Source organism: Gekko japonicus, unplaced genomic scaffold (assembly GCF_001447785.1).
Source record: "Gekko japonicus isolate JY-2015 unplaced genomic scaffold, Gekko_japonicus_V1.1 scaffold2109, whole genome shotgun sequence".
In the NCBI taxonomy this organism is placed as follows: Eukaryota; Metazoa; Chordata; class Lepidosauria; order Squamata; family Gekkonidae; genus Gekko; species Gekko japonicus.
The window spans coordinates 215,476-226,032 of record NW_015171567.1 but is presented as its reverse complement, the minus strand read 5'-3'; the positions used below and the strand labels follow the sequence as shown (position 1 = coordinate 226,032).

Genomic DNA, 10,557 nt, shown 5'->3' with positions numbered 1-10,557 from the left:
GGTCCCTTCTGAGGGCACATTCCCCTTATCCTCAGCACAGTGCCCTGTTTCTCCTTGACCCTCATGCTCCCTGACAGCGGCAGGGCTGCCAGATCCATAGTGGGACATATCTATCAAGTCCTCGAGAGTCTTTTCTGTGTGCCTGACTGTCTCTGCTTCTCCAGGTCAGCCACCTTGGCCTCAAGGGAGCACACACATTCCCTGAGAACCAGGAGCTCCTTGCACCGAGCACACACCCAAGACTTCTGTCCAGTGGGCAGATAGTCATACATGTGACACTCTGTGCAAAACACTGGATAGCCCCCAACCAGTGTTCCCTCTAAGCTGAGTTAGTGTGAGCTAGCTCACCGTTTTTTAGCCTCTGGCTCACGCATTTTTGTCTTAGCTCAGGAAGGATGGCTCCAGAGCAAAGTAATTTATGCAGTAGCCAAATTGCTTGCTCGCCACTTTAATGCAGTAGAATTTTTGCTCACAAGACTCCACAGCTTAGAGGGAACATTCCCCCGGCTTCATAATTGCTTTAAAAATTATTATTATTCTAGCTTCATAATTGCTTTCAAAATAATGATGATATATAATCCCCTTTTAAAACCCTTTGTTTTTATGTGGTTCTCCTTGTAGAAGTCTACTTACCTTACTGGGAACACCAGTAGACTGGGGCCCTGGCTTTCTGGCTCTTCCTGGGCTTCTTACAGAGCCGCTAGTCGAAGAGTCCCTATAGGCTAAGAGCCACAGGCCAAGAGTTTCTACAGAGCACTCCTCACGTTCATTCCCTGCCACAAATGTTGTTCTCCGGGGGCTTTGTTCTGCCACGCAAGCTCCTCCCCTGCCACAAACCGTGTTCATCTTTAAGGTGCTCCTGGACCCTTGCTCTTTTCTACTGCTGCAGACGGACTAACAAGGCTACCCGTCTTGACTTACGACAGACATCAGGGACTGGTTGATGTGGTCCTTTCAGGATTACAGCAACCAGGATAGAGGAGGATGAGGATCCGGAGTATGTGGCGGCCCTCACAGCTGCCGAGACCCTCTCAATGTCCACCACAGTAACTGGGTCAGAACGGCCCAGAAATGAATCATTCGCAGCACCACAGCTACATTGCAACCAGCATCCAAAGGGGGATGTGTTTGAGAAATTTCCCCAACAAAATCTTTTGCAAAGCGTTACTTTCCCTAGTCATCGGTTCCTGAGAGTTTAAAGACCTGGGTTGCTTGTTGCAAGGAGAAAACGGTGGAGGAAAAACAACAAACTGCTCTGGGTCCCCCACTGGGGAGAAAAGCAGGGGTGTAAATAATAAATAAAGCAGGGGTATAAGCGCAGTTCGAAAGCAAGAAATTGCAAGTAGATAAATAGGTACCACTTTGGTGGGAAGGTAACAGCATTCCGTGTGCCTTGGTGTTTAGTCACGCCAGCCACATGACCACGGAAACGTCTTCGGACAGTGCTGGCTCTTCAGCTTGGAAACGGAGATGAGCACCGCAACCCTAGAGTCGAACTCGACCGGATTTCGAGCAAGGGAAACCTTTACCTTTACCTTTGTAAGCACACCTTGCCTGCCGTTTTCAAGGAATTGCCCACAACAGCTTGAGAAGAGGCCTCTCTCCCTGAACACGCCCCGTCTCCTCCAATTTCAGAATCTTTGCGGGCAGTCCATCGCACACAACTTCCTGATCATAGTGAAAAGCCCAGTAGCACCTTTAAGACTAACAAACTGTACCGTAGTTGAAGCTGTCGAGAGAGAGCACAGCTCTCCTCCTCAGACGATCAGGTGACCCCCTCCCCATATGGGCCGGCCCTCTCCAGGATCCACCCCCAAAGTCTCCAGGTATTTTCCAACCCAGATCTGGCAATCCCAATTGCAAATTGTGCTTCATAGAGATCCTGAGCTTGGTGGGAGGGGCCTAACTCTTGGAGGCCTGGGGATGCTGCCTGCAAGACCCACAGGCAGATCAAGGGTGGTGGCAGCAGCCCGGTTCTTCCCGGAGCTCCCTCCAGAGAGCAAAGTCTCCCCCACCCAGCCCTCTCTGCTGCAGGGGGGCCACTAATGGCCCATTAAGGAGGTGCCAAGCTGTTCCTTGAGGCCTTGGCTTGGGGCAAAGCAGGAGCTCCTGGAGAACAATGCAGGTCATCAACAGGGAATCCCCCCTGAGATATGTCTGAGCCTGGCCCTGCCCAATGTGGATTGAGCGTCTGGTGGGAAAGTACAGCCCACGGAGGAGCTTCTCCTCTCAGGTAGGGTCCCAAGCACGGCTCCCTCTAAGCGGTGGAGTCTTGTGAGCAAAAATTCCACTTTGTGGCCTACTGGCATTAAAGTTGTGAGCGAGGGATCTGGCTGCTGCAGAAATCAGTTTGCCCTGGAGCCCTCCTTCCTGGGCGAAGGCAAAAATGTGTGAGCCGGAGGCTACAAAACTGTGAGCTAGCTCACACTAACTCAGCTTAGAGGGAACACTGGCTGCAATGCTCCCTCTAAGCTGTGGAGTTTTGTGAGCAAAAATTCTACTCTGTGAGCTACCGGTATTACAGTTGTGAGCAAGGGATCTGGCTGCCTCATAAATTAGTTTGCCCTGGAGCCCTCCTTCCTGAGCGAAGACAAAAATGGGTGAGCTGGAGGCTACAAAACTGTGAGCTAGCTCACACTAACTCAGCTTAGAGGGAACAAAGGCCTTCCTGCAGCGGCAAAGCATTAAAAAAAAAGGCTCTTCAGGATTATAAACTAGCTGCTGACCATTGAAGGCAGAAGAGGGGGGGATTTTTTTTAGAAAATTCTCTTCCTAGCCTTGTGTGTTGCATGAGCCAGAAAATTGGCTGATAAATCCACACTTCTTATGTATCATGTTGCATTTTTAAAACCGTGTAATCCACTTAGAGCCTGAGCGAGAACTGCAACTATAAGTGAAGTCAATAAACAAGTCAATCAGTACCCCAACCTGGCAGGAGCGTCCTTGGGCCAGATGGGCACGGCAGAGATACCCCAGGTGGGTCTGACTTCCCGCCTTCCACGCTCAGCATGCAGCCTCTCCTCTGGAAGCCTAACAGAAAGCAGGTTGATCCAGGTGGGACGCTTTGTTAGTCCGAAGCAACAGAACAAAGTGTGAGCCTGGTTTGTTGCTTTAAGGGCAGCAAAGTTTAATCCTGGATATCAGCTTTCATGTGCCTGCACACTCATCAGGTGCACACAAAAGCGGATATCCAGAACTACTCTTTGTTGGTCTGAGCCTGTTCGCGGGGAGGGCGGGGTATAAATACAATTAAATAAATAAATAAAGGTGCCTGACTGGACTCAGTTCCAGAAGCAGGTTTGTATGAAGAGTGGATGCATGGCCCCGCTGGTGGACCTCCTGATGGCCCCTGGTATTTCTGGCCACTGTATGATACAGAGTGTTGGACTGGAGGGGCCATTGGCTTCTCTGATGTTCTTATGTCTGGGGCAGGTGATGCTCTGTCTTCTTGGTGCTTGGGGTGGGGGCAACAGTGGGAGGGCTCCTAGTGTCCTGGCCCCACTGCTGGACCTCCTGGTGGCCCCTGGTGTTTTTGGCCACTGTGACCCAGAGTGTTGGACTGGAGGGGCCATTGGCTTCTCTGATGTTCTTATGTCTGGGGCAGGTGATGCTCTGTCTTCTTGGTGCTTGGGGTGGGGGCAACAGTGGGAGGGCTCCTAGTGTCCTGGCCCCACTGCTGGACCTCCTGGTGGCCCCTGGTGTTTTTGGCCACTGTGACCCAGAGTGTTGGACTGGAGGGGCCATTGGCTTCTCTGATGTTCTTATGTCTGGGGCAGGTGATGCTCTGTCTTCTTGGTGCTTGGGGTGGGGGCAACAGTGGGAGGGCTCCTAGTGTCCTGGCCCCACTGCTGGACCTCCTGGTGGCCCCTGGTGTTTTTGGCCACTGTGACCCAGAGTGTTGGACTGGAGGGGCCATTGGCCGGATCCAACATTTGGCTTCTCTGATGTTCTCTTATGTTCTTTGCCGTCTAAAAGGAGTGCCAAGGAAGATGAGAACGCACATTTGGCAGACGGCTTTTGTGACCGCTGGTGGGAACCTTCACAACGCAAGAGGCTCTGGGTCTCCCGTCGCACCCTCTCCTGCTACCTTCGAGGAGGAGGTTTGCGGCGGCGTCTGCTTGCTGGGGAAAGCCTCTGTGCCAGCCCGATCATTGCCTGGCATGCAGCCATCAGAGGCATGGGGCCAAACTGGCGCCCTCTTCTGTGCATTGGGGGCTCAGGAGAGGGGCCGCCAGGCACTGGCACCAGCCCCAGCGCCTTTCTCTTTTATGCTGCAGGCAGGAAGCGGGCTGGGCTCTTGTCCTGCGTGGGCATGCAGAGAACCCCCGTCTGCCCGCCGGGCTGCTTTTCTGGTCCTCGGAGCCTCTCAGGAACAGAAGTGCCTGCAGGGGGCACAGCCTTGTTCTTTCCTCTGGGACTGTGCTGGAGGCCAGCGGGTGGCCTGATCTGTGGGGTCCTCCGGTGAACCGGGGGACAAATGCCAAGGCCTGGAGAGAAGGCTGCCCAGGAAGCCCTGGGCCGGCGGAGAGGGGTTCCAGGCAGGGGGCCATTCCCCCCCCCCCAAGCCCATTTTTCTCTCCCAGGATGGCTGCGGAGGAGCAAAGTCAGGACAAAAGAGGGACAGCAGATCCATGCTGTTGAGAACAAAGTTTGAGTCCAGGGGGCCACCTGTAAGACCAACCCAGTTTCATTCTGGGTATCAGCTCCCGTGTGCATGCCCAAGAATAACACTTTGTTGGTCTTAAAGGTGCCCCTGGACTCAGGCATTGCTCTCTTGCTTCAGACAAACACGGCAACCCACCTGGACCTATGTTTGACTCTGAGCAGGAAAGAAGCCCCAGCCTTGCAGGTGTCTGACTGACACCCCCCCCCCCCACACACACACACTTCCATGCCTCCTCTTTGGGTCCCCCCCCCCCCCCGCTTGGAGGTGGTTCACCTGCCTCACTCTGGGGTGTGTCTTTCCCTCACTGGGAGTTCAGGGTTTGTGCCCCCGAATTGGCTGCGTGTTGAAAGACTACCCGTGTGCATCCTGTGGATACAGCGGCAGAAGACATCTGCAGACCAGCTAGGCCCCTGGTGCCCCCTTTCTCCCCACTTCACCCCAGACTCTGCTGCGCCTGGCGAGGGAAGAAGGGGTGGAGGTCAGGCTGGTGCCGGGGCCACCGACAGCAGACCCTCGCAGGCTCACTGGACGGCCTCTGGCGCCCCCTGCTGCCCCGTCTTCATTTTCTCTCTTCTCAGGGATGCTTCGCACAGCTGCAGCATTCATTTCCACTGGCCTGCAGTGGGGCCTGGGGGTGGAGCATTCAACACATACATTTATTTATTTATTATTTTCGATTTATATCCCGCCTTTCCACAGAGCTGGCTCAAGGCAGCTAACAACATTAAAACACTAAATACATTAAAATACAGAGTAAATGCAAACAACAACCATTAACCGTGCCAATGATTAATAACAACAACAACAACAATAATACAGGTCCTTTCCGCACCAGACCTTAAATCCTGGTTCAACCCTGTCCCCAAACTTACATCCTACACTACATGCGAGTTCACCCCTGTAATCTTCTTGGGGTATTTTTTGTTTCCACATTACACTGAGGTCTCACCGGTTTCGTCCCACACTTGTCCCGGGATAAACGGACGCTGTTATCACCAGGGATACATGCAAGGTATTGCGTTGCGGGTTGAGCTCTGATGAAACCAGGGATGAGATCCAAGGGCGGAAAGCACCACAGACACAGAGCGGAGGATGATCTGGACCTTTTACAGTTGGGAAGGGAGCTGCCAGCGTAGTCACTGCCTCCTCCGACAAATTGTTGGGTGCCGCCAGCAGCACTCGGCTGTGCTCGGAGGGAAAGGGGGGTGTTTTACCTTAGGACATCTTATGCTACGACTATTTTTTCATCTTGTGGGGACAGGATTGCACTGGAAGGAGCAGGCAGGGTTGTTTTGCGGGAGGGAAGAGATCTCTCTCTCTCTCTCTCTCTCTCTCTCTGTGCCTAAAAGGGGAGGGGGAAAAGTGATTGTTACTTCGACCCTTGCCTGGCAGCCGAGGAGGGGGTCCTGCATTTGGGGGCTGTCATGATCTGGGCTGTGCCACCAGAGGCCTACTAGGCCCAGGGAGCCTGACTAGCAGTAGGTGAGGCTGGGCCTACAACTCCCAGAAGCCCCTGAGAGGTTTTGGAGCCAAAATTGACCAATAGGGAAGAAGAGGGCTGGGGAACAAAAGGGCTGGTGCCAGAGCAGAAGCTGTTCTTTCTTCCCAGAGGGCAGAGCCAGAGGGAAGGCTCCTGCAGGGGAGAGACCCTCATCCTGAGGGAAGGGTGATTAGTGTAAGGCCACTTGAGATAGTGAGCTAGGGACAGTGTATATATAGACGCGTTAGGGCATTTGATTTCTTCTCTTTTCACCCACTTACTGTTATTATTCTGCACCTTGTTTGTTTGACCTCCTATAAAATAAACTATTTTCCTTGTTTACTCTGCCTGGTCCCGTTATTCGGCCTAAAGGGAGGTCTGAAGGTCTTGGGAGGGTGCTCTGGGCCTTCTCAAGGGAACCTAAATCCAGAGTGGTGGCAGCGTCAGGTGACACCCCACCTGAGCCGTGACAGGGGCCATGGAAGTATGGCTCCCAGACCCATGGAAGGGGTGGGCTTGAAGTGGGCTATTCCTGGGGTTGCCTGGAATTCTTCCTCCCATGCTACGAACGGCCGCCTGGCTGGCAGCCATCCGTGAATGCCAACGCTCCTCCCCAAGCTCTGGAGTCATCCTTGAGCCTTCTGCACCTTTTGGTATGCCACAAAGGGCATTCAAGGCTTTTAAGACTTCCAAGCAGGCCCGTAGCCAGGATTTTTAAAGTGAGGGGGCATTTAAATTTCTTAGGGGGCACTGGCAAATCAAATTAAAGGAATACCTGGCTTCTTCTCCGCACCTGCTGCCACTCGGGGGCCCTGGGCTGGATGGAAAGTTGTGGGGTCTGCCCAGTAAGTCAGGGGGACTAGCCCCAAGATGCCTCACCGTAGCTATGGGCCTGCTTCCAAGACATTCCTGTGCCCAAGGGGTCCCTTTAATGAATACACAACACGAGCCCCGTTTAAATGAATGGGTAGGGCTTCAGTGGATTTCCTCCCTGAGGCTTGCTTAGAAGAAATGTCTCGGGGGGGGGTGCCCTAATGGCCAGCTCCATCTGCTTTTGTGCCACCCTTAGTGCCACGCAGCAAAGGGCCAGGGGGCTCTATGCCTTGTGCTTGGGGTGCATCCGGAGGAAGCCGTCCCAAGAGCGCACCGGCTCCCAAGCCACATGAAGCCGCTGTTTCCTTCACATGTTGATTTCCAATCCATCTTGCTTGTTCCCCACAACATCTTATGAAGAAAAAAAAAAGTGTTTGCCAGGTCTTTCCGTGTAGAGAAGATGCATCACATATTTACATCTGCTGTTTGCACGGAAATATTTGCAAATGTACAACATTGAGATGGAGCTGGAAAGAATTAACAAACAACGTCCAACAGGATTTGTGCAAATATCGTGACAGCTGCTCCCCCACCCCCCGCCTGGAAACCCACATCAAATATGTGTTATTAATCTTGAAGTGTGTGGTAGTCTTGGATAAGAAAACACACTTCAGAAACAGGGATTCCTTTGTCCTTTTAAAGGGATCCTTCTCTTCCACAGGGAAGCTACAGGCAACCAAAGCAGCCACTTAGAACAGTCCGTCTGAGGGAGGTGCAGCATCGAAGGGTCACCTGTCTGTGGAGACAGAGAGGAGCTGCTAGGCAGATGCCCGGGCTGAGGCTCGCAAGGAGACCAGCAGCGCCAGTCCCAGGCAGGGGCATGGCAGGATCTTGGAACAAGCCTCAAGCTGGTAAGGAGCAAACTTTGGGGGCCAGAAGACCAAAGAGCTTCCTGGGCAAAAGGAAAGGCGTTTCGAGCACCAGGGGATGGCCAGCTGAAAGGAGGCTGGCCAGACGAAGGAACGCAGGGAGCTGCCTGGCACCAAACCAGAAGGCCGGCCGGCCGGTCACTCTGACCTGGGGTGGCTCTCTGGCACGGGAGCCTCTTTCCATCCTGCCGCCAAGAGTCGCTGCCAGGGCCTCAAGGGGGGACCTCTCACATGCCAAGCAGCTGCTCTTCTGTTGACCCACGGCAGCCGTCCTTCCATCTGCTGGCCACGCGAAGCGACACATGCACCAGGGAACTCCCCCTACCGTGACACGGCTGATCTGCCCACCTGGGTCCTGGCCTGTAGGACATCAAGAAGACTAGACTACTGTAATGCACTTTGTGTAGGACTCCCCACTAAGTCGACGCGGAGACTTCGGCTGCTGCAGAATGCAGAATGGTTATTATAGGAAGCTAGGTGGCGCCCGGATATTACTCCCGCACCAGCATCACCAGCTGCCCATCACTTAGCCGGGTCCATTCAGTGTATCGGCTGTCACACACAGAGGGCCCTCCATGGCCTTCATCCCTCATCTCTGCCTGACTGCTCTTCCCCAGGGCAGCAGGGCTCACCTGAGCAGGGGCTTCTGCAGGTGCCCCCCTGCAAAGGAGCCAAACCAAGAACTGCCTGGGCACGAGAGCTTTTGACACTGTGGGCCCTGCCACACTTGGGGATCAGGAAGATTCCCACCCTCCTGCAAACTGTCCACAACTGAACTTCTCAGGAGGGCTTTTTGACACAGGGAGGAGGGCTGTGCTGCAACGGAACGGTCCAAAAAGATGCTTGGGGAAAGGGAACGGGACTGCGGACTTTACGATTCTGCTTGTTCTCAGTTATCTCCGGTCACTCCCAGCCCTACTGCCAGTTTGGCGTAGTGGTTAGGAGCACGGACTCTAATCTGGGAGAACCAGGTTTGATTCCCCACGCCTCCACTTGCACCTGGCTGGATGACCTTGGGCAAGCCACAGTTCTAATAAGAGCTGTCCTTGAAAAAGAGCCATTTCTGTCAGAGCTCTCTCAGCCCCGCCTACCTCACAGGGTGTCTGTCTGTTGTGGGGAGGGGAAGGGAAAGGAGTTTGTGAGCCACTCTGAGACACCTTCGGGTAGTGAAGGGCGGGGTATGAAATCCAATCTCTTCTTCTTCTTTGTTTTACTGGACGACCCATCCTGCTGATTGTCCTGACTCACACGGTGTAATCTCTCGGTGACTCAGGCAGACTATAGACAACGTAAATCAAGGAAAAAAGAAACAAAATCCCCGTTCTCAAGTAATCTGTGGTTACTGCATAAGTTGGTGCCTCAGGACAGGAAGGCTACTTGTGAAAGCTTTATTAAGAACTCCAAGTGCATGATTCCTTTGCTGCCCTTTTCCACTCAAATGGCAGCACTAGATAATAAATGCTGTGGTCAGTTTTGAAGGGACAGCAAAGCTGGTTCCGCACTGCTGCTTCACGGAAATAAAATGAGCAACTTCTGCTTCAACTGTGGCTCACGGATCATTGCTAGAAAGTCCCATATGCTGGAATTTCCTCTCCTGGGAGATCAGACATCCCCTGTCTAGCAGGATCTTCCACCAGTGGGCGAAAACTTTTTTCTTTTATCTGGCATTCCCTCGCTGGTTCTCCTGGCCCCTGCTTCCCATTTAGGCATTTATTTAGTGATTTGTTCTAATTGTTTTTAATATATGTTTTCACCACGGGGACCCTAATTTGGGTGGGAAATGTTTCGAAATTAACAATTATTTAAAAGGTTTTAAGTAAACCATTTGGGGCCAGGGTGATTATTTGTAGTGGTTAAGTGACTGGACTCTAATCTGGGAGAGCGGGGTTTGATTCCCCACTCCTCCACTTGCACCTGGCTGGATGACCCTGGGCAAGCCATAGTTCTGACAAGAGCTGTCCTTGGAAAAGAGCAGTTTCTGTCAAGAGCTCTCTCAGTCCCGCCTCCCTCACAGGGTGTCTGTTGTGGGGAGGGGAAGGGAAAGGACTTTGTAAGCCGCTCTGAGTCTCTTCTTCTCCTTCTCTTCTTGAAGGACTGCCTCTTTCATAAGAACATCAGAGAAGGATCTTATAGACCTCGATCATGTCACCCCTCAGCTGTCGTTCCTCCAAGCCAAAGAGCCCCCAGCGGTTCCCCCCTATTTTCCAGCCCCACCACTCAAGCGGTCCCTCCCTGGCTCTGCTCTCTTTCCCACCCGCCTTCAGCGGGGAGGCGGGTGGGGGCCAGAGACGGGGCAATGGCATCCTCCGTGGTGGCCCCTTGGAGACCCGCCTCCCGGGGAACAGGCTGAATGGCATCTGGGACCCGGGGGCTGGGCCCTCCCTCCCCGCCCGCTTTGCAGTCGGCATCTCGTCCGACGCCCGCCTCGTCACTCCTTTTATGCGGGGCTGGTCTGTTCTCATCCCCAGCCGCATGCGCAGTTCCCCCCGCCACCAAGCAGCGAGGACGCGGAGACCACGCCCTTGGCCGTGACGTCACCAGAGAAGGGGCGGCGCCGGGGCACCCCTCGCCCCGCCCCCTCCCGGGGACGCGGCGCGCACGTCTGCCGCGACATCGTCAACGCGTCCCCGCGCGCGGGGGGTTGTGGGGTTGCAAGATGGCGGCCCTCA

General features: G+C 53.8%; 1 protein-coding gene across 1 annotated transcript in view; it reads left to right on the top strand.

Annotated features, from left to right (window-relative positions):
• IDH3B (isocitrate dehydrogenase 3 (NAD+) beta) overlaps positions 1–10,557 on the top strand; it is a 23,626-nt gene that overhangs the window by 3,122 nt on the left and 9,947 nt on the right. The window contains exon 2 of the mRNA XM_015419783.1: positions 10,357–10,521. Coding sequence (XP_015275269.1) covers positions 10,357–10,521 — 165 coding nt within the window. The remainder of the gene's footprint in view (positions 1–10,356; positions 10,522–10,557) is intronic.